This window comes from Tauraco erythrolophus, chromosome 28 (genome assembly GCF_009769465.1).
Source record: "Tauraco erythrolophus isolate bTauEry1 chromosome 28, bTauEry1.pri, whole genome shotgun sequence".
In the NCBI taxonomy this organism is placed as follows: Eukaryota; Metazoa; Chordata; class Aves; order Musophagiformes; family Musophagidae; genus Tauraco; species Tauraco erythrolophus.
Genome location: NC_141492.1, coordinates 3,503,254 through 3,526,990, shown reverse-complemented (window position 1 = coordinate 3,526,990; position 23,737 = coordinate 3,503,254). Strand labels below are relative to the sequence as shown.

At 50.6% G+C, this 23,737-nt stretch overlaps 1 protein-coding gene across 1 annotated transcript in view; it reads left to right on the top strand.

Moving 5' to 3' along the window:
- The first annotated feature begins 10,244 nt into the window (after positions 1–10,244).
- PTPRS (protein tyrosine phosphatase receptor type S) overlaps positions 10,245–23,737 on the top strand; it is a 92,963-nt gene continuing 79,470 nt past the window's right edge. The window contains exon 1 of the mRNA XM_086627518.1: positions 10,245–10,278. Coding sequence (XP_086483644.1) covers positions 10,245–10,278 — 34 coding nt within the window. The remainder of the gene's footprint in view (positions 10,279–23,737) is intronic.

Sequence of the window (23,737 nt, the reverse complement as noted above, 5' to 3'; positions counted from 1 at the left end):
AGGAGGGAGCCCTCACTCCCTCCTGCTGCTAACAGCAAAGGGAGTCCCCCTGGCAGAGGGGGCAAGTAGTTTGGAGGGTGGAGAAGGCTGCAAGATGCGGCAGCATCCCAAGTTGCTACGTGAAGGGAACAATAAGCCAAAGCTGGAGAGATTGGCCTGCTCAGAGGGACGGGTGCCATCTGGATGGGCTCTTCCCAGTACAGGTCAACTTCATGCCATGCTGCAAGTCAGAAAAGCACTGGTTCCTCATTGTTCAGTGGTTTTCTCCTATGTTCTTCGTGGACGTGGGTGATTTTAGCACTGTTTTCTCGCAGAAGATGGTGTTTGCTCCCCGCGCGGAGGCCGGCTGGTGCGCGGTGCTGAGGATGCTGCGAGACGAGGCTGACGGGCGATTATTTACCCAGCGCTGTCGGCGCGAGCGTGGAGCCGAGATGCCGTCTGTGCCCCCAGGAGCTCCCAGTCTGTCAGGCAGCTGAGCTGGGGCTAATGATGAATGACTTCCTAAATAAATAAATAAAGCTCCAAGGCCTGGAAAAAAGAAATGCAAAGTATTGCCCTGAACCGCGAGGAGATGTAGTTGTCGATGATCGTTGATGCTGTCAGGGGCTCAGCGGAAATCTGCCGTGGTTTGTTGGTAAATGCTGGAGGATGGATGCCGAGCGAGGAGAAGGGGATGGGGCACAGGGGAAGGGGATGAGGCGGAGGAGAAGGGGATGAGGCGCAGGGGAACGTGGTCCTGAGACAGACTCTTCCCTGCCTCGTGCCTTCGTGCATCCCAGAGGAGGGCTCAGCTCCTGCCCTGCGTGCAGAGGCAGAGGAGGAGCCGTGTCTTCAGCCCAGCTTTGTGCTGAGTCCAGGAGGACACTTCTGGGATTTCTGGTGGCTCCAGCGTTGCATCCCTCTCGCTGGCAATGCCATGGAGCTGCCATCAGCACGGGCTTTTGGCTCTGCCATCACTGCAGCAGGGCTGGTCCTTTGGGGTCCTCCCTGGGCTGCGGCTGCAGAACCCCACAGTATGGCTGGGCTTGGGCTGAGCAGGAGTGCTGCCCAGCCAGGGGAGCTGTGCTTCCTCCTCCTCCTCCTCGTCTCCTCACTGCCACTTGCCTCTGGCTGCGGCGATGTCCCCTCTGTCCCTGTCCGTGCCGTGCTGCACCTGCTGAACGCATCCCGGCCGCCGCAGATACATCACCGCTTGTCAGAGCTGTCACTGCGGGGAACGTGATGGGGGGAAATTAATTTCTCCTGACGATTCGAAGCCAACTCGGAGCTCTCCCATCTCGGTTCTCCTGCAGTGACCACGGCTTAACCCTCACCGGACAGGGAGCAGCGGCTCTGACACCACCCGCATTGCTGCACCCCAAAATCCCCCTCGTGCCTATGGCCTGGGGACAGCTGGGCACTTTGTTTGTATGGGAGGACCAGAAATGCTGCAGGAAGACAGAAAAAGAGTGTGAGTGTGAGTGTGTGTGTGCGTGTGTGTGTGTGCAAACGCAGCGAGAGGCAGTATGACGTCATGCTCGGAGCGCCGTCTTAGTGTGCAGTTTCTTCTGGTTTCCCACATTGTAAAAAGGGATAATACTGTCATATTAAAGCACTTGGAGAGCTGGGGATGAAAAGCAACGAATAGGACCGAGACAGTCCTGATCAAAGCTCTTTTTTCTCCATCTGTGTTTGTTTCCCCATGGAAGATAATACTCTGCCTCTTTCTTGTAAATATTTTTTTTTAAGATCTAAGTAACTCCCTGATAGATAAACACTCATGCTTAGTTCTGAAGGATCTCTACTGGCCACTCTGATTGTGTTTGCCGAGACTGTGGCCTGTGTTTTGAAGTGGGTTGGAGAGTTGCGTTCGAGCGTAGATGAGGAACTGCATCCAGTGCCTTTGGAGGGGAAAGGGCTCACTTGGAAATACTCCGAGACCTCATTTTTCCGGCAGGATCATGCATGTTGAAATCAGTTCTTTCTGCATAGCCCTTGGAGCTGGGGACCTAAAGCCACCAGCTAGTCTAGAGGTGAGCTTTGCTGCTGAACAGGGGTTGGATTTGTCTTGTTAAGGTGTATTGAAGTGCTGTGGGGAAGGTGGGAGACAGAAGCACGGCAGTCCCACGTGTCCCAGCGGACGCTGACCCTCTGAACAGCAACAGGCTCCAGCATCTCCAGGGCATCTTTGGTGAGATGAAGTGGCCCAGGAGGCCGAGTCATTCTGGGGGCTTTGCTGGCCTGATGAGCGTGATTGAGCAGGGAGGTCTACAGAGCATCAGGGGTCACCTTGTTGTGGGGGGAAGGATGTGCATGGTTCTGGCACTGCATCTCACTGGGACTTTGAGCGTTTTGCTTTTGTGGCTGGCAGGTTTGTTTTGGTTTTTCTCTCCCCTGACCTAACCCTGTGAGCAGCAGCAATGATGCTGTTGCGTGCAGATCTGGCTCTGGGTGAGCTTCCTCGGGGGCTCTTCTAACCAAGGTATGAGGTCGTGTGGCTGCTTTTTGAGCAGAGGCAGCAGCAGCATCTCCCTCTCTGCCCTGACACTGGTTTTCACGTGCCTGGTCGGGAATTACGATGGCTGCGGTCTCTCCCCTCCTATTAAATAAGGTTTAGCTGGTCAGGATGTTAGTGGGTGGGGAGGGGGAAGTGAGTGAAGAAACACGTACTTTGAAACTCATTTCTTCATGCTCTGTTTCCCCAGGAGAAGAGGCTAATACTTGCCAGCAAAGCAACCTGAGTGTGGAGACATGGACCACGCGAGCTTACAGGGTCAGCACTGCATGTTGGCATCTCCTTGCGCCCCAGCACCCATGGGGAAGTTCTCACGGTGGTGGTTCTGGGCCAGATCCCTGCAGGCAGCCGCCCACATCGCACGAGCCACCGGCGCTGGTGTCCCCATCCCAGCCCTGGCGGGGCTGGGTTTGCCAAGGGCAGGGTGTTAGGTAGGAGCAAGATAGAAATGTGGGGTGAAGAATTTAAATTTCATCTCTTCCCTCCCCAGGGGAGGTGACAAATGAGCTAGTGGTTGTGCTAAAAGCTTTTCTTTCTTGCTTTAAAGAGGTTGCTGGGAGGAAATGAAGTGACCCACTGACCTTTGTTAATACGCAGCACAAACTAAGCCGGTGCTGCTGGAAGGAAAAGAGACCTCAGTGCAGCCCTGTGCCTGCAAGGTGTTTGCTTCGATTGATATGTCTAATGGGAGTCATTCTCCCACGGCAGCTACTGAAAATGAAGATGTTTAATCATCTGCTAGATCTGTGTGGAACTTTTTGCAGAAAATTTCTTTTAAATCGCTCTTCTCCTTTCCACATGCGGGTGAAACAAGAGAAACAGAGATGCGTTTTTGTGAAATTTTTTCAAGTTGTTATATTCTAATGAATCCGAAATCAAGACGTGCTCCCTCCCTCGTGGATTTTTTTTCAATGCAGAGCAAACATTTCAATCACCAGCTCCATAGGGGCTAAGAAAAAGTAACAAATGGCAAATACCTGCCTAGCTCTGACCCATCCCTATGTCTGTAACTGTGCAGACACTTGTTTTTAGCAGCATTTCCCGCAGGCTCCCGCTTTAAGCAGCGAGAACCAGGCTAGCCAAACTGGTCTGTAGATAAAGCCCCCTCCTCCTATATCCCCTCAGATACCCAAAGTAGCTTAAGGGAGTTAGATGTCCAGCACCCTCTGAAATGGGAGTTACTGGGAGGAAAATCTTCAAAAGCATCTTAGCAGCTTAGGTTAAGTCCCTTTGACTCTCAATGGAACTTAAGCTCTTAAGAAATGTTGGTGCTTTTGAGCATTTTACCCTTTGTGCCCAGCACCCTTGGGTGCCTGGAGATCCCTCGCTCAGTACTGGCTGGAGGAGCCTCAACGGGAGGCTGCTTCTTGCAAACGCTTCTCAGTGGTATTATTTTTAATAATACTCTTCAAGACCCTGTGCTCAGCACTTACAAGATGCACACACAGACGTACTTAGAGCTCGAGATCAGGCAGCGTGCAAGAATGAATGCCTTACAGGAGCTCTTTTACTGTAAGAATTAATCTTATTCCTGAAATGTGACCGTATCTAGCACAAATCTGACCCCATTGGAGGCCATGGCTTCACTTAATTGCATTCTTTAGCAAGGATTGAGGTCTATTAGGTGGTTTGCTTATGTTGCAGGAGATCCTGTGCCAGAGAATTTAGTGAGGGTTTGCAGGTCTGTGGAGCAGTGCAGGAAAACTGCCGTTATGTTTACTTGTACGGTGCCAGGAGCTTGGCTGGGTGCTCAGCAGACGGGCGGGAGCGATGCAAACCTGCTCCAAAGAGCATGGACAAGGTAAGCCGTGCACATGGAGAGGATGGGTGAGGAAACCTTTGTGATTTAGCATTCGTCAAAGCGTTTCCCACTTGAGTTTCCCACTTGAATTCAGCACCGCCGGGAGGGCAGGAGAGCCTTGTTGCGTGGTGGCTGGGTTTCCAAACGTTGCCATGTTCTGCGTTGTAGGCAGGATTCGTGCAGTGGATAAGAGTCTGTTTCCACTCTCCCTGCTGCCAGGGTGCTAACCAAGACAGCAGAGCAAACTCCTGTCCCAGTCTCTCCTTGATATCCGCAGGGGATCCAGGTGGGTGCACATCTTGCTGTCCTGAAAATCCCGTGTCCAGGGGGAGACAGCCAGTGACGTACCTGCTCTGAAGGATGAGTTGCTGGATTGAAGTTGACGTGTCCTAATATCTCTGCCAGCGCTTTCTGTCTCCGTCAAGGGCTTGGGAAGCACATTAGCACCGGAGCGGAAGTGTCACCCTCTGGCATCTCCTTCTCTAATCTTGGAGCTGTTGCTATATCCCTTTTACCAGACCTTCTCTATCGGAGCCCATTATATGGCATGAAAAGCTGTGCTAGATGTGGGAGAGCGAAGCTGCCAGGCTTCTCTCTTTGGAGGAGGCAGAACATTTCCCTGACGTGCCTGTATTCAGCTCCATCATCGGGGGGGACTTTGGGGGCACGTGGCATGGGGCAGCGCAGCATCTTGGCTGCTCTGAGCTGCGGAAGGTCGCTGGTGCCGCGTTTGAAGAGTAGACAAAGCTCAAGGAGATGTTTGGTGGCATTTACTGGGACTGCAAGGAGGGGGTATTGCTCTGATAAAGAAGAGTTTCTGAAATCCTGGCTGAGCTAGCCTGGGTTGGTTTTTTTTTTGTAAAATAGAGAACTAAAATGGTTGAGAGGGTGCTCGCTCTCTCCAACTCCTGCTCTCTCCCCTTCCAGTCTCGCTGATGGGAACTAGAAGCTGCATGACTGAAGCGGAGAGAAGGGAGAGCCAGCAAACAGCAACTCGGTTCCATTTGTTGTGCTGGCATTGATACCACATCCCCAGTTTAATTAACAGTTACCATCGCAGCGATTCGTAATGTTCCTGGTCTCTGCTCGCCTCCGACAACAACAAAAGAAACCCCAACACGTTGTTCTGTGCCCTGGAACCCTGCGAACCCGGCGTTAAGTCTGGCTGGAGCCTCTGTGTTTCTCTTAGTGCTTCTAGAACAAACATTTGAAGAGATTCTCAGTGGTATAATCCAGACTTTATCTTTTTTTTTAAGAGTATTGGTATTTATGCTTGGTGTTCACAAGCCGGTATTGAAGCATGATGGATCTAGACTAGCACAGAGCACACAGCAGAGGCTTTGTAATCCTCAAAGTGCAAGCCCAAAGCTTCTCTCTGAAAAGTCGCTCTTTAGGGCTGAGTACATGTGGGGACTTCTTGTTTATCCTGGCTTCTCTTTTAATTCTGTACAGTTCAGCCTTGAAGAGTTAATGGGACAGAAAAAGATGAAAACACCCTTTCACACTGCCTGTCCCGATGGTCTCATACCCTGATGTGTGTCAGAAAGCTTAAGCAACCTCACTATCCCCTTAGTCCTTTTAAAGCCTTTGATCACTGTACAATATCTCCTACCTGGCTTTTCTCCAAAAGGTGATAAACCCTGGTTTTGATTTTTAATTGGGGTAACTGATAGCAGGAAGGAACCTGCACAAATCTGAGAGCATCCTTCACACAACTCTCACCCATTATCCTGGTGCTCAGAGCCTGCCTGATGGAGGAACCTCAGCTGCTGACCCTACGAGGAGGTTGTGGCTGCAGTTTTCACTCTATTTTCAGCCCTTCTGGGGCAAAGCTCGCTTCTGTCACTGAAGGAAGCCTTTACTAGTATTGACACACGGGACTGGGGTAGTTGCTAAGAATACAGCTCCCTTAATGCCATTCCAGCTTTGCAAAGGGATCAGGATAAAGCTGTAAGCAGGCAGCTCCCTTTGGAGCCAGGAGTTGTCTCCATGGAAATGTGCTGGCAGAGCAAGGGGAGCAGGCTGGTGCTGAGCTTGCTCTCCCCTGTCGCAGCCGTGCTAATGTGCTGGTGCTGTTGTGCAGCCACGTTCTGCCATGTCCAGGGCAGAAGAGGTCAGGACAAAATCTCTCCCGCGTCCTTTGGAGGTCGTGTTTGCTTTTGCTGTGTCTTTTGATCTGTCAGGATCAACTACAGTACCCCCTGCTTCAGGCTTTTTCTCTTCCAGTTTTGTGTTAGCTCAGTAACATGGTTCCTCCGTGTGTTGCAGGTGGGGAAACTGAGGCACTGAGCCAGGGTAGGGGCTTTCAGACATGCAAAACAGCTGCTGTAATCCCAGCCCTGGTAAGAAGCCTGGGAGGCTCATCAGCGTGCGTTTGCCGTGCAAGAGGGGCTCTGGGACACCGCGCTGTTTGCAGGGCTGAGGTTCTGGCTTGCTGCGTTGGGGTGAGTGCTGCATGGCACAGAGCCTGCCTGGCCAGGACAGAAATCTCTCCTCCAACAGCACTTGTCCTCAGCAAACAAAAGGGGACGCAGGGGAGACATCTTCTGCTTCATTTTCCCTTCGGGGGGTGGGGGTGTGTGGAATTTTTCTTCTTCCCTCCTGGGTTTTTCAGGTGCGAGGTTTCAGTTTTTCTTCTCCCGCCGTGCACTTTTGCGGAAAAATCGCCCCTTAAGAGAGTCCCTGGGCCCTGTCGGGTCGGATCCCTTCACTCCTCATTGCTCCTGTGCTGCTTGGCCAGCGCTGCCTTTCTCCCATGTTGAGGAGGGGAGAGGAGCCGACGGGGGTTAAACTTGGAACACGGGTTCTGCGTGTTGGTTACGCTTCTCCTTCTTGCGCCGTTCCCTCCCGTTGTGCGAGTGCGTGCGGGGAAACTTGCCGTTACCTGCCGGGGCAGGGAGGCTGGAGCAGCCTGGCCTCGTGTCCCCACCGGTCTGCCTGGCGATGGAGGTGGCCGAGGCCTTGGTGGCATCAAGGCGAAGGGCTGCCCGGCCTCCCCGCGGGGACCGTGCACAGCAGTCACTTTCTCAGGACTCTGCTGCCTCTCCGGACTCTGTTCAGCTTCTCTGTCCCTCCGCGATGTCGGCTGTCCTTCCTCTCTCTGAGTGCTCTCCCTTTTGTCTTTGTGCATCTGCAGGTGCTGACAACGCTGGGGAGACGCTGTGAGTCCTGCTGACCCGGAGCCTTCCCGGCTGGGGCTGAAGGCCGTTAACAGAGGATGAGGATCCTTCCCAGCCCTGGGATGTCTTCGCTGGTCTCCCTTGTGAACCTCCTGTCTGTGCTGCTGATAGGCTGCGTAGCTGAAAGTAAGTGACTCTGCTGTTCCTCTGCCCCTTTTTTTCACCTGCGCTTCACCTCCCCTGGAGAAGGACAGCAGGAGCAGCCTTTTACTTCTTAGAGCCAGCAGAAGTGTCCCTCTCTCTGCAATTAAAGAATTGCGCAGTACCTGATCATGTGTCTTACAGCATCTTTAGCTTTCAACCAGTATCCTCCTGGTGTTCCCAGTCCCACCTTAGAGGGACGTTATAGGGCTGCTAGGTCCTCGCAGCCTGCTTTGAATCCTGGCTTGCCCCTAAGACTGCCAAAGAGCTGGAAAGACAGGGAGAGAACTGCCTGACAACTCTCCCCAGAGCCCTCCTCTGCCTTCTCCTGGCCCCATCTCCACCCAACTCGCCCATATTGTCCTCTCCTGCTCTTGCCTTTCAGGCATCTGTCAGACACTAGTGACCGTTGTCATGTTACTTGCTGGGGCTGGATTCAGAACAGCATCCGAAGAAAGAGTATTATGTTTCTCCTTCCCCTGAGTGAACCAGTTCCAGTTCAACACAGTTTTTTATCTTTGCTGCCTTTCAATTCTTGCTTTAAAAAATGAAAAGGGGGAAAAAAAGTGAAAATCTTCAGCGACTTGAATGTAATGTTCCTTCGGCATGAAGGCTGATCACTCGGGATCAGTGGGGAATAGACTCTTCCAAGCTGATTGAATTATGACTTTTTTTTTCCTCCCCAGCAAAGCTGCTTGAAGCTGGTGAGAGGGCTGCTCTGGTCAGCGTAGCCCTTGACAGCTTTAACGTAATCGCTTCGTTATCAGGGTTGATTAAGATGACGCGGTCACCGGGGATTGAATGGATCCTCAACCTTTTGTTGCTGGGAGATTTTTTTCGAGCAGTGCTTTCTCTCTTCCCTGCAGTAGGCGAGTGGGGATATATTTGCCCTTGCCTCGCTCCAGAGTTTTGTTTGGTTTATGCTTAGCCCCTTTGCAGAGAGAAACGTTCATGTGCAGAAAGATAATGTTCCCTTTTCATTTAATAAGCCTGGGAAGTGAGCCGGGGACCAGGAGGTTCACTGCTGGGCTACTTTTTTGGTGTGTAGCTGTGGGTCAGTCTGTACCTCAGACAGTGCCACTGGTGTTCATGAAGACATGCCCAAGATTCAGTTTGAGTTGCATGTCTTGAGTAGGAGGAACAGTGCGGTGTTTGGCAGCAAGGAACCTGGCACAAGCCTTTTGCCCAAGTATTTATCCAGGGTCCTACTTGGATGTTGCAGCTGACACTTGTAGGTTCTTTACGAGCACCCAGGGTAGATGGTTAAAGCTGAGCTCCAGCTGGGCTCAGGGTGGCCTTGTTGGCTTGTGAAAGTGGGCACTGTTGAAGGTAGGCTGCTACCTGTGTCGTCTCCTGCAAAAGCAGGAGACTGCAAGCAGAAATCTCCATTCCTGGCTCTTTGTGCAGTACAGTCGGGAGGGGTGGTGAAAATCCAGTGTCAGGGCTGCAGGGTCCCGTTCCTGCCACTGGTTTGCTGTAACACTCCTGGCCAAGTCACTTTGTCCTCGTTTTGAAAGCAGGCAATGCAGCTTTGGAGGCGCAGACGGAGAGTGCGTGAGTGTGCAAGTGCCTCTCTGTATGAGTAGAGCCCTGATTCATCTGTTGTGATGCCTGAATGCCTGTGAAAACTGGGGTCCTTTTTTCTTTCAAGCGCACACTAAGCCCTGTGTGCTCACTGCTGGGAGCGGGGACTCTGCAGAAACAGGGCTTCTCAAAGTCATGGCTGTGTGACTTCGGTTTTTCTGTGGTTTTGGTTTTCTGGGGAAGAAACAAGCATCTTGTCTGTCTCTGTCTTCTGTGGGGTGAGATTTGCTCAGAGAATCCAGCAGAGCTGGGAGATCCCACATGCTGTCTGACTGCTACGAAGCATTTTTGGTGGAAACGTGCCCTCAGGAAGGGCTGATGCTGATCAGGCACGGAAGGCACCAGTTGCGTGGCCCAAGCTCTGCTGAAATCTGTCACTGCTCAGCAGACACCTTGCTGCTAGCAGCCAAGTTTCTCTCTCCTGTAGTTCTGCAGTGTCCTTGGATGTTGAACTGTGAGGTTTTTTGGGTTTTTTTTCCTCTGTATAATGTACATACAGGAGCTTTGCAGGTTGCAGGACTCGGTGTCCGAGGTGGGGCTGCTCTCACCTGCTCCACGTGCAGATGAAGTTGGGCCAGACGTTGTCTCTTCTTCTAAGCTGTAGAGCATATCAGCACCTCCCTGACCTGTGAGCCCTCCGTTACGTGCCCGTTGTTTGAATTGCTCTGCGGCTGTTGCTGTCTGCCTGGTGCTGATGAGTTTGATGAGCTCCTCGTTTCGGGGCGACTGGGAATTCTGCCTGGAGAGCCTGGCACAGGCCAGGCCAGTTGGTAGCATCCACGCTGGTCTGCACCGCTCCCCACCGAGGCGTGCGAACAGCAAACAGCTTGGTGTGTCACAACCGCCGGGACTGCGTGAGGAGCTGTCACTCTGTTCTGACAATGTCCTCTCCCATCAGATGGCCCTGGGCGCCGCCACGCCGCCTCTCGCGTAATCCCTTGGCCAGCGTCCATGCGGCTGGCGCTTGCCACGACACTGACCCCATTTCCTGCCCTAATTCACCGGAGGGGCCCCAGGGCGAGCGATGCCAGGCGGTGCCGGGGCGATGCGCCTGCGGCGGTGGGAAGCCCACGTCGCAGGTAGGAAACCCCTGGGATGCTGACTCTTGGAGGGCACCGTCTTCCCAGGGAATGGCTCTGCTTGCAGCAAAACGTGGGGCTGAAAGCTTGGACTTGCCTCCTCTCCAGTGCAGTGTGGAGGAGCTGTGGCCTCTGCAATCAAAGGACCATTAAAACACTTCCCTTGTTTCCCAGGCTAATTGATCTCAGTCAGTGATTTAAATCTTTCTATGGCAGGAACATTCTATTTAAAGGAAAGTGCAATTTAAATTAAAAAACCAAAGCACCACACTGCTTTCTGCCTGCTGTTCTTCCTTGTGAAGCTGAAGAGGATAATAATTGAAAGGTATAAAGCAGACCTGTTTCTTCTCTTTTTCTTTGGTTGCATATGGACACTTCGTTTCTTCTGCCTGGTCAAGGGCAGCCGTAGAACTGGAAATCACTAACTCCGTGATTATTTTCGATGGCCTCTCATTAAATGGAACGTGTTGTCATTTTGTTAAGGATTCGGCTGGTTGCGCGGGTGACGTCAGTCGGCGTTACCGCAGTGGGCTGGGGGAGACCGTCCCCAGGTTCCCCAAGGTCTGTGCCCTGATGTGCTGCCCAGCCAAAGAGGCAGGTCTGGTGCCCCGTAGAGCTGATAGAAAACCAGACAGCACAGGCAGACAGATGAGGTCTTGATACGGGCTCGGGAAGGGCAATAGTTTCCCAAATTGCCGATGGATGCGGGCGCAGAACCAAGCCATGCCGTTTCTCGGTCACGCACCCAGCCCGAGTCGTAAAATCTCTGCAGCACCCAAACGCGTCTCGTTTTGTGCTCGCACGAGACGGGTCTCATCTCGGCAGCTGGAGCTGGACAGGATGTTTTCCTGCCCCCGTTTGACCGGGGCTTGGGGCAGCAGTCAGGTACTCCTGCCCTCCCGTGCCACCCAAAGGAACAACATGCCCACTTGAAGTGCTCCTCAGTTGCAGGTAAAAAGCCACTTACTGTATAGAAATGTGGTAGTTTTTATAACTGAAATGAGCACGCTCGCTGTTTTCAAGCGGATTTTTCCCATTGTTTAAACCTTGGCCTTTTACAACGGTGCTTTGCTAATTGGTACTTTGCATACACAGGAGGCTGGTGCGTGCCTCTCTCCGCCCCAGCAAAGATTTAATAGCAGATGCAGTAGCAAACATTACTTATTACTTAGGTTTCCTTCCTTTTATAAATCATGATATAGAACGCTTACTAGCACACTCTGAAGTATTACCATAAATAATTAAATCTAAATTGCAATTGACAAAATAAAAGAATAAAGCCCCTTTTATGATGCATTACCCTGGCTTTCTTCTCTTTTAATTGCCCTTGCTCCGTCGTTAATTTGCAGAACACAGTAATTCATGCCGGGTGCATGTGTGCAGGGGGCTGCAGCGCTCCGTGAGCTGCAGTGCATCCGTGGAGGCCGGCAGCAGATGGCAGCAAGGCCTGCGCCGCCTGTGGGGCGTGCGGAGAGGATGGAAAACACGTGTGGTGGGTTGGGAGAGGAGCTCATGTAGGTCCACGTTCAGGCTGACAAAGCGGTGCTGCGTTTCAGGAGCCGGTGCAATGAAAAAAAGGCACGTGGAACGGGTGTGCTCCGTGCCACGGGATGCGGGAGCCGGTGGCTGGCTGTGCAGCTCCTCTTGCTGAGATCCAGATCGCAGCGACTTACAGGTGTGTCTGACTCCTCTCCTCTGGATGGTCCCTCCGTGCTCTTATCCACAGGGGATTAGTCTCTGCGGCAGAGCTCAGAGCTTTTAGCTCCGGAGGTCCTGGCTTTGATCTGTTGTTGGCCAAGACAGCAGTTGTCAGATAAGATGGTAGTGAAAATCAAGGAGGCTCCATCTTAGGACTTGATAGACATGTTAAGACGACATCAGTGGGAAGTGAATCTTTCTTTGCTGTGGGAAAAAGCTGCTCCGTTTGTGAGTGTTTGAGCCTCATTCATGACAACGCAACAGCATTGTCCTGAGAGAAGGAAGATGCCAAAATGCAGTGAGGCTGAATTGCCCCCCAGGCAGTCCTGGTACACGACAGGATGAGGATGCCAGGGGGATGCTGCAGAAAGGCTTTTTCCCCTCGGTGGATGTGGGCTGGAGGGGTAGCAGAAGTTAAGGTGGGGACATATAGGAGGTTGTGTGGTCAGTTGGTAGGGGTGGAGTTTCTACTTGGTGTTGCTCATTGTTCCTGCAGTGAGTAGAGTCTAACAGTGTGCAAGAGGAGGCAACTGAACTGCATCCTCCGAGAAGGCAGAGATCCCTGCGTCCCTCCCCCGGGTCCTCCTGCTGCTGCGTTCCCCGTGCACCAGTTGCCTTTGTGGGCAAGGAGACACCTTGTTGTCCTTGGGTCTGAAATCACCCTTTCCTTTGTCTCTTTCTCCATCTGCCAGCTGTGATCCAGCCTGTGGTTGCTGAGGGTTCTGGACTAGTTGTTGTCCCACTCAAGGACACCGAATTAAGCTTCCGTGTCACCTTGTTTAAGTGCCTGATTAAATTAAATCTTGCCTGCCTGGATAGAGTGATGTATCTCCTTTTCTTTTTTTTTTTTGTCTTTCTTCTTTTTTTTTTTTTTAATGTAACTCAAATTGGAAAGTTTGTGTCTTCTGTAGGATCAGGAGAGGAAATAAATCATCTTTGGAAAGAGCTTCCTTGGGGCAGGGGAGCTGTCACCTCCCAGGTCTCAGCTGTGCCCCACACTGCGAATGCTGATTAGATTAATCTCTGCTGAGGAGCACCTGGGGACAGCAGCAGCCACGGGTGCTTGGGACCCAGTCATGGGTGTCTCCTGGTAAAGGAGCTTTTCCCAACCAGAGGTTCTTGCTGCTCAGCTTCATTAGATGGCTAAGTTAGGGGAAAAGAGCATCTGTTTGTTGTGTAAACAAGCGGCTTGTGTGAAAATGTCATCTACATAGTATGTGTGATACAGAAAATGTACGTCCTTACCATACCTGGATGCCAAACTAGAGCTTTTTCTCCAAGTCAGGCTTTACCAGGAAGCCAATGCTTATTTCTTTGTGACTTTCCCCTCTAGGTGTGCTTTTCACCCAGACAGTTCTTGCACGTGCTGCCGGGAAGAACAGGATCTTTCTGGTGTAAGACCCTGGGTCACCTCAACTTTTCATCTGTCTGGCAAGGTCTATGTGGCTGTGTCTTTTCAAGACCAGCTAGATATGAATCTCTTGGGTCACTAAAGGGAACCTGCGAGGGTATTCCCACCCTTTTTGTGGCCTGGCAAGCCCAGTGTTATTCTTAGAAGGCAAGCAGAGTGTTTTTCAAGGACGCCCAACCAGAGGAATGTCGTTCTTCAGCGTGCGTGGGATGGAATCTGGGCTGGAATTGGCCTGAGAGACACAATCTCTGAAGAACAGTTTTATTTACTCTGTGCCTCTCTTCCCCTCCAGTCAAGGATGTTCTCTTGCAACATAATTGGTCCCAGTTCCCACCTTAGAAAGCTGTGATGTTCCCTGCACTGCAGCTGCCTTTAATTTTTTGGGATTGTTAAAAGTTCATGAAAACAGTCACGTTTTATGCCATCTGCTGCATGTGGTGGAGCTAACCATCACACGGGCTGCGGGCTGGGTCCTGGATCAGGAGTGAGGAGCGTCCTCGCTCTGTGAATGCACCTCCTCAACCCTCCTTTCCTCCTTTTGCTTGTCCAGATTTGCTTTTTTGAGCAAGGGCTTCTCTCGCCATGTTGTTGTCCGGTGCAATTAGTCTCAGCCTTGGTTTGGGGTTCTCACACTAAATAGTCATGTTACGGTTTGGCAGAGGAGCCACCTGTTCCGTCCAAGGGCACAGCAGATAACAGCGTGACTATGGAAGAGATCACAGCTAACCTAGACCTGAAGGTTGCCAAGAGAGCATTATAAATACATTTTGGACGTCTGCTGCTAAGACTTCGAAAGGGGATATTGCAATGAATGATTGAAACAGTTGACATGAAGGAGTATGGGTTGACCTGTTTTCACAATACCGTTGCGTGGAGGATTTTTAGCATGTCCCATCTTGCTTGTTGCAGACATGAAACATTGCTGTTTCATACAGGCTTGGTTAAAACCCAATGCTGCTAGTTTCATCTGTAATGCACAGAATCGTTTCTGGTTTCTTTCAAGGCCAAGAGGAAAAGCAAAGCTTTAGAAAAGAAAAAAATAAATAGAAGGAGCTGCAACTGGTTTAGCATTCTACAAAGTTTCTCTGAGTCCTCCAAACCTTTAATTGACTCAGGAGCATAAAATTGAGAAGGGGAGAGAGTGAGAGAGCGTGCGGAGTGGCGCGAGCGATTTGAATAATTTATTGTCCTTTGAAGTTGCAAGAGAAATTTCAGCTGCCTTGGGGAGTAATTTCTCCCCATTCTGAAAGGGTTTCTCCTTATTTTAAACTCATTCAGAGGATGATAGTTTTGCATTTTCTGCATAATTAATGGGCATAACTCTCCCCTACTCTCACAGAACCTCTAAAGAGTGGTGGGGTGATGAAACTTGGTGGTTTTTTTAATTAATAAAGTCAAATTAATTTGGCTATGTCGTCTTCCTCCCTCACCTCTGTTAGAATTCGTGGATTTATTCATAAATTAGTCTGAGCATGCTGTTCAGAGTACCGACACTTACAAATCTTTAGCCTGGACTTTGATTTGTTTGAATGAATTTCTAAAAGGACGGTGTAGGTTTTTTTCAGTCCGGCTGTTGAAGATGACCTTGAAACTGGCTCTCCTGCCACCACCCAGTGAGCCAGGAGGATCCTTCAGCTCTCGTTTTCCTTTGTCTGTCTGCATAGGTAGGATCTGTTTGGTTTTGAGGGCTTTCTGTGTGGGTTTTTTCTTTGTGAATGCTATGATACTCCCCTTTCCTTACAAGATTTGCTCTAATTGTGGTTAATTCCAGTAGCTGCCACTTGAGGGACTGCCTTCCCGTGGAAGGGGAAGGCATCTTCTGCCCTGGTGCCTGGAGGGGCTGCGTTACAGCCTTCTGATAAGAAGCCATGTCTTACATCTCTAGGCAGGTGTCAAACACGAACAGAGACCTGTCTAACTAAAGAAAAAAAACCAACTCACCTTCCTCAATTACTGTCTTTGATTGAAGAATTCAAGGGGTCCTTGCTGCTGCTTTTCCATTTTTCCATTTCTCTCTCGCTCATGTGTTGCACTGTTTTTCTGGCTCGCTGAATCTCTAGTTATCCCAAGCTGAATTTGTTAGGTTCCTGCTGCTGTCAGTTCTCAGCTCTGTTGTTGGATTCTGCCTTTTTTCTTCTTTTGTGTTGATGTGCCCACTGCAAACCTGAATGATGGGGATTGTGGTTCAGAGACAGAAATTGTAATGACTCGTGTGGTAGGAGTCGAAGCTCATGATTGCTATGGGTTGTGTTCCTCCAATAGTCATGGCTTTATTAGGTTTCGGTTTCTTTCTTCAAGATCTCCTGTCCTGAGCTCCGTGACATTTCAGTCCCAATGCTGAGAAGCACTGCAAGCTCACACTGTGCTGTTAAGACCTAGGGTTACCCTAGGTAACCTAGACGTTTCAAGCTTGTACACCCAGAATATCCTTTTGTTCCCTGGAAAATGTGGGCTGAAGTCTCTTACCAGAGGTCGGATAGGAATGATACAACAAGCTTTTGAAAATACCCAAAGTTCTGTGCTCTAAGAATTGTACCTTACCCTTTTCTTGTAGACCAGGAGACTTCCTCTTTTGCCTGAAAGAAAGAAGCTAATAAGTGGAAGTAATACAGCTTTTATTTTACAGGAGCAAAAGAGCAGAGTTTTATCAGATGATATTTTATTTATCTAGTGTGCCTTTCGTCCCCAAATAGTCCCTACATGCTTGTATTAGCAAATCTTGATTGGGATCATTCATCTTCTGCAGTGCTGCAGCCCCTTCTGAGCTGGCAGTGCCAGGCGGGGGACCTAGCTGTGTGTTTACATTTTGTGAAAGTCTTTGTCATATCACTAAACCAAGGATCAGAACTGATCTCCCTGATCACATCCTGGGGGCTCCTAGCCCTGTGCTTTCTCTGAAAGACCATGAGATGCAGAAGCTTGTAGCGGTTTGTTTTCCCCGTTGCTGCTGACTCTGCTGTCACTTTTCCGTGGCTCAGGAGCTCTGCTGGGCTATATTAAGATGGCATGGGCCCCTGGGAGTTGGGATCCTTGCTTGTTAAGCTTTTTCTTCTCTCAGGCTTGTCCTGTAGGAGGTGGTTTTTCATGTTCTGGTATCCCCCATAGACTCTGATTCTTTAGTGACTCAAACAGAGCAGCAGAAGTTGAGTGAAGAGCCAAGTCCTTTCCAGCTGTGTCTTGTCTAGGTAGGGGGTGAACTGATCTTCTCTGGGATGCCAATATGGATGGCACAGCTGGAGTAGAAGCCATCCTAGCAACATGGCCAGGGGAGGGAGAGCTCCCTGCCTTAAGCTTCTGATTGCAAACAACCTAGGATTGCTGTCATGACACTGATGGACAAGGGACCCTCATTAAGATCCCAGGATAGCTCCTTGGATTTCTTGCTCTTGCTCTCCTCTGGGTTGTTATACCTCGTTATAGGACTTGTGGACAAATACGGAATGAGATGTTGTTACAGTTGATTGAAAGCACTTGTGTACCCCCAGGGACCTGGCTGGCCACGTTGCTGAGGCTGCCTGTGCTCCTGTGCTTGGTGGCCCTTCAGTGGCTGATCCCAGGGCTGCCATCTCACATGACAGCATTGCTTGTCTTGCTGGTCACAAGGAGCAACTTTCTTCCTGGCGTTGTGTTGCAGTGCCAGAAGGTGAATGAGAATCCTGGCCAGAGGTCCATCTGTATGACCAGCTACTTGTTCCTCTGCCCCTCGGTTTGGTTTGTAGTGGGGAGGGAGGGTGGAACCGCCGTGTGCTGGGTGCAGGCAGGGAGCAGAGAGAGAAGCCATTAGTACACCTGAAGCACTCTCCATCTGAATTGGTTGGAGAAGGGAGATGGGGAAACTGAAGCACGAGGAGAGAATGTTTGTGGAGTGAGGCCACAGAATGCATCGAAAAGCAAACTCAGTCTTGTATCTTGCAGAGCACATTCCCTCATGCACATACTCCATATGCTGCTAAATCCTGCCTCTTTTCCATCCTTTCTTGCGTTACGTGCAGAGCCCCGTTCTGATGCTGGGCACCAGCTGCCTGACATGTTTGCTGGCCTTTACTGCCAAAATACACATCCCTTCACCCCCGATGTTAATCCCCTGTTTCTCATTCATTAAACTGAAGCCCACATGGTGCTCTTGGCTTCCACCGTGCCACAGCTCTCACACGATGGGTAGTTTCTGGTGTGTGCTCACTGTGTTGCATCAGGCACCAGTTTTCCTGTGCTAGGGAGGGAGGGAAAAAGAAGGTCCAGAGCACCATCCCACTCCCTGTAGAACAGAGATAGCTCTGTCCTGTCCTGTAGAGCAGTTTGCATCTTGTATATGTGTATCATTACAACGTGCCCTTCGCATAAATCACAGCTGGAAGAATGTTTTCCTCGGCTGGATCAGGGTGACAGTCACTAGGGTGGGACTGATCCGTGGCAGTGACAGATACCCTTTGCGCTATGGGGAAAGATGGATCTTTTCCATACATACAAATGTGTGATGCTAGCCTGGAGAAGTCTTGCCGGAACTGGATGACTTCATACTAGCTGCTGTTCCCATGCGATAAGGCACGGTCCCATCCCTGAAAACTAGCAGTTTAAATAGACCAGAAGGAAGGATTATGCTTCCCCTCCAGCAGGCAGGATAACGTGGTTTTTCTCACCTTGGGTGTCAGAACTAGGAATAGATCTTCGGTAGCCTCAGTCTCATCCTGCCTCCACTGCTGCAGGCTCCTACCTCCTCTTCCAAAGGGCCTGTATCTGAGTGCATTGCAAACGGGAGCCTGAAGGCTGTATGGATGTGCCAGTTCCTCAAAATTACAAGCCTCATGGCAAGAACAGCTTGGCATGGTCCTAGCTATGAAGGGTCTGCTGGCTGAGGGGAAAGGTGGGAGCTGGCAGCACAGGAAGGAGCAGGTCTTCAGGTTGTTGGGCAGCCAGTGGCGTAAAGGTGTATGAAATGAGTTCTTGATCTTTCTCACCCATTTTCTGCTTGTGTTAAATCCTGTCCTGGGGCTCATCCTTCACTGCTGTCCTGCTTCCTCTGGAACCTTGCAGGAAAGGAGAAGGGGTCATCTTTCAAGTGACATTCCCTCGTGTCCAACAGGGGAAAAACCTGCGTTCACCTCTGTGTAGCCCAGCTTTTCTGAGTCAGATAATGGCTTTGGTGGATCAGCAGCAGGGGAATAGCAAGGTGGAAGTATTTCACTTCTAAAAAAAACGTCCTCGATCTTTTTTTACCCTCCTTTCCCCAACCTTGCCAGTCCCATCTCCCTGAAGGGAGCCAAGAGCTGCTGACAGTAAGAGGAAGTCTCTGTCTGAAGCCTATAATTATCCTGTCTGCCTTCCCAGAAAAGGCCAGTTGGGGAGCGAGCGTGCTTCTGTTTCATGGACCAGCCCTGCGTTCTGCTGCCTCCCCAATTACTGCTTAATGGACTTTTTATGATGATAAGACGACTGGGTTGGGGAGAAGTTATTGACGGGGAAATGGAATATAATTCACTCCCTGTTTGTTTGTTCTGTCAGAAAACCCTCATTTTAATTTTATTTGTGAGGCACTGAGAAACAGCCCTCAGAAAAAAAGTGCAAAATCTGTCAGTAAAACCCTGGATTTCAAGGGGACCAGAGTCTCTGCAGGACCTCTCCGAGCAGTGTTTTCAATCTTGTTGAGTGTCTCCATAGAGACCCTCCCCATAGCCTGCATCAGTCCTGCTCCCAGTTTGCAGCTCTCACTCCTCTCATGAAGAAAAATGTAAATTCTGGAGCCATCTTTCTTGCCTCTACCCCTCTTACGAGCTCCCCCGCTCCCTAATGCTGCTGCTCGGAAACACGGACCCCTTCCAAACATCGCATTCTTGCTCCCCACTCTCCATCTGTCTCAAATTTGGCTGCTCTCTCCTGTTTTCATCTGCTCCATGGTTTGTCTCCTCTATCTCATCTTCACTTCCTTGTGCTGGCTCTGCACACCTCCCTCCTCTCCATCTTGCTCCAGTTCTCTTGAGTTTTCCCAGTTGATCTTTTCTCTCCTAATCCTCGCTGATTTTCCCATCCTTTCCGTGCCATGCTCCCCTCTTCAGCTCTCCTGTTCATCCATGTGACAAGTTCCGCTGCTCCCCTGGCCGTGCCTCCCAGGCTGTCCCCAGCTGCTCAGCACTCCCATCCCGATCCCTGGAACGCAGGGCACGTGTGTGTGAAACACGTTTCCAAAACCAGCAGACAAGCACGCAGTGCGTGGCCGGGCCCGGATCCCGAATTCCTGGAGAGGCTGTTAGGAGCGGAGATGAAAGCTCCTGCCCAGGCTGTAGCCGAGGGAGAACCTTGTGCTCCTTTTCCCATGGCAAGCCTGTCAGCGGTTGTGGAAAATGGAGATGGAGTTCCACTAGATCACCGGGAAGTTTTAGCCCAAAAACCAAAGCAAAGCTGGAGGAGGAGAGGACAGTTTAACCCTTTGCAGGCCAGTGAGGACGCCATGAGATTCCTTACTGGTTGCTCTTGAATGTAGCGAGGGGTGAGAAATAGTGAAAAGAGATATCCCCGTTCAAGCTAACATAACCTTGTTGTTGGCAGACTGCAAAGCTTTTGTCCGGCTTTTGTTTTCTATCTTCTTCTCCCACCAAGAAGTACATGTGGAAGAAAGTCTCTGTGTTCTGTCTCTAGTGATTTTTTTGGTGGTTATTTTGTTTTGTTTGTATTACAGTGTTTAGAGGCTGTAGCTGTGTGCGATACCACCTAGGGTGTTGAGTGCTGAGCAGATCTGTTCGGAGAGCATCCTTTGCTCCAAATTGCTTGTAGTGTCTAGACCAAGGCAGGCAGGCAGGCAGGTGTGAGAAATGAGGATTGTCACCTCTGCACGACGTGTGGCAGGCTGAGGTGCGGGGAAGGGTGAGTGCCCAAGGTCGGCCGAATTTGCGTCAGAGCCAGAGATCTGAATCCTGATTGCAGGAATCATCTGGAGCCTGGAAGAGCAAATTGGGGTGTGCTAACACTAACAGCAAAATAACATTGACCAGAAATGGCTTAATGACCTCATCTTTTACCGTCGTTCTTGAAAGGTAGAGGTGTGTATATATGTGTGTGTGTGTATGTGCACAAAAAAGGGGGAATTTTGATCTGCTCAGTATTTTTGAGCGAGGATGAAGGCTGTCGTTGGCTAACGTGCTCTGAATCTCTCTTGTAGCGTGGGCACGCTGTCATGTTGGGCAGCTCCGCAGGGAAACGTCGGGCTCAGCACCACGGGGCCGATTGTTGAAGGTCAGTCGACAACGGTGGGCAGAAGGACGGCTGCCCTATGCGTTTGGGAAGGCTGTGATAAGCCACCAAGAGGCAAGAAAATGGCCTGCCTGCTGTGCTCTTGCTTTTGCTTTAGTTTCGTCGGCGGGTCTCAGGTACAGCAGAGAGCCCCCTCCGTTCCCTGGAGCGGGGATAATGAGTGTTTATTCCCTGGCGAAGGAGGAGCTGAAACCTGGCACTGGGTGTGCTGGTGCCATGGGTCAGCAGGACCGATAGCAAGGACCGGCGGCACCGAAAATGGAAGCGAAACCTTTTAAAATACGCGTTTTGTAGCTGGCTTTCTTTTGTCTCCGTGGATTTCTGCCCCTTCCAGCCAGGCTCACGCTGCTCCCCGCGCTGGGGTCAGGTGCAGGAATAAGGGGTTTGTCTTTATGTGCCATCCGTTGTTGAGGTGCTTCGCTGGGGGTGGCGGGAGGGGGCTGCATCCCCATACGTTTCCCAGATTGTCCCACTTGCAGTGCTGGCAGGAGGGGCAGCCATCCCAGTCTGGAGAACCAGCTTACAGGAGGAAGGAAGAAGGATCCATGGTGCAAGTTCATAACTGTGCTTTTTCCTTTTCTGTCCCCCTGCACCCCGCTCCCCTTCAGCTGTCAGCTTAGATATGTTAAGCCCATTTGTGCTCCTGCCTCTCTGCCACCCCTCAAACCACCTCTGGGTTCTCCATCTCTTTCTTTTTGGCTTTTGATGTTTCAGACAGGCATATGGTGGCCGGCCTGTCTCCCTCGCTCCTCGTCCATCACCCGCTATTCACCATGGCAGCAGTTCCTGAGGGACATTTGGGTTTAAAGGGTGACATGTCTCCTCCTTTTCCATGATCTTACGTCTTTCAAGCTTCCTTGCTGTAACGCTTCTCAGATTGTTTTGTTGTCTGTGTATCATTAGCAGGGAGATGTTGGGGTTTGTTTCTTTTTTTTTAACATGACTGCATTTGAAGAACTTTTTCTGCTTTGGTGTCACATGAAAGAAGGAAGGAAGGAGAGGTGAGGCAACAGAGTTTTCCTCTTCTGTGAGGGAAGCTGCTTTGGTGAGCAGCCCCAGTACATGGGCTGATGTCATTCCGTGCTCCTCTAGCACGTGTGCCTCGGAGATGAGTAGGAGAGCCCACCCTTATCACCTCGCAGCTTCTCCTCAAAGTCTGCCTTAGAATTCACAAGATCCCAGCAGCCAATGTGCACCATGTCCCTTCTGAACAGATGTTTCTTCAAGCCTCTACTTGGGAAAGTGAAGCCAACTGGAGGTTGTCTGCACAGGGGTGACCGGGAGGGTGAGCTCACGGCCCCATCCGCAGCCCTCGATGGCGGGAGCAGAGCTGTCTGGACGGGGTGGCAGAGGTTAGGGCAGACGGTGCGTGGGCTGAGGGGCTTTGCGGGTGCAATTACAGAGCACGGGATGGATGTGGAATATGTGTCTCTTCCTTACAGGCAGTGACAAGTATCCAGCGTGCCGCTTGCCCCGGCTGTTGCTTCTGGGAAGTGCGTAGGCAGGAGTGAAAGGTTCAGTTTGACTTGATGGCTTTCCATTAAACTGTAGAGAAGAATCACAGGTACACAGCAGCCATCCGGTCTTTTCAAACTCCTCTCCGGAGACCCAGACCCAGCAGGAAACCTCTTATAGTAGGAAAATTCTTTTAAGCTCGAGGTTTTTCCATTCCTGTTTTGATACTGAAAAAAAACACCCAGGTTCTGTTACTTTGCAAGCAGAGAAAGAGGAAAAAGAAAAAGTGACCACTGGACCAAGGTGGGACTCAAATTCAGTCTTTCCAACACTGACTAGTTCTCAGCTCTCCGTGAGGCAAGGTTGGTGAAGTGATATAAAACCTCCTGGATTGCAAGTATGTCACGTGGAAAACGCCCGTCTCTGATTTTCATTTATTTATTTAAAACAGAGGCCCTGCGATCTCGGCAAACGAGGGGAAACACATCATCCCCTCTGAGTGGGCTGGTAGCGTTCCACTTTCACATGGCACCTCGTTCCTGCTTCTGGAGCCTTTCGGAGCAGTTTGCAGAGCTGAAGACCGAATTCCAACCGCGTATTTCGCTGCAAGCTGGACCTGGCACGGCAGAGCTGTGGCAGTCCCACGCAGCACGTCGGAATTTGTTTCAGCTTTGTCTCACCGCCACCTTGCCTGCGATGGCGCTGGCTTTCCCTTCCCGGAGCGGAGAGGGTGGCTGTGCCATCGGCGTGGGCTGGAGTGACAAGTGCCGCAGGGACTGGGGGTGCAGAGTGGGGAGCTCAGCGGGTGATTTTGGGGCGGGAGGGGGGGGAAGAATCAAAGTCTGGAGCTCAAAGGCTTGGGCAATTTTAAAATTAACCATTTAGCTTTGCTTTTCTCTGTTTTTTTTCCAAGTGAGCAGCAAAATCTAATGCATCGTTTGATAGGGATTTTTGTTCGGTTTCTTTTCTTTCGTCTCTCGCTGTCTAAGTGTATTTATCGTAGGCAGCTCAGCGCTGCGGTGAGCTCAGGAGAGCAGTGCTCCCAGAAAAACGCGGCTTCCCCGTTACCTCAACAGAGGTCCCCAAAAAGGGATGCTGAGCAATGACTCCCAAGTTCACCCTCTGTTTTTTGCAGCACCGTCCCTTTCTTCAGGACAGAAATAGAACCTTGTTTTTCTCCTCGGCTGTGCTCTCGTCGTACTCATTTAAATGTGTATGCGACATTAAGGGTTATTAGGGGCTTTCATTTTAGGAAATGAACTTGCATCGATAGAGCATCCTTAAAAGCCCTGGATGTTTTTGGCTGTACCCTCAGAATTGACTTCTGCAAACTCTTCAGATATTGAACCGAGGAGAAGAGAGGAAGGAAGTCAGGTTGCGGGCAGAGCGAACATTTATATTTTAGCCCGAAGCAAAGTTTTGGCTTTGCCTTTCTCAGATGGAAGACAGATTCCCCGGTGCCAGTACCTCCAGTGGGACTTGCTTGATAACCTTTAGCTGTAACATTGCGAAGAAGACTCTGACCTCTAAATATAGATTCGGATATTTATAAATCCGATGCTTTGTATACACGGCATTCGGTGGGTCGTAAACAGCTCCAGCAAATTGTATTTACCTCCAGCATGGAAACAAATGCTTGATTGCATCACATGA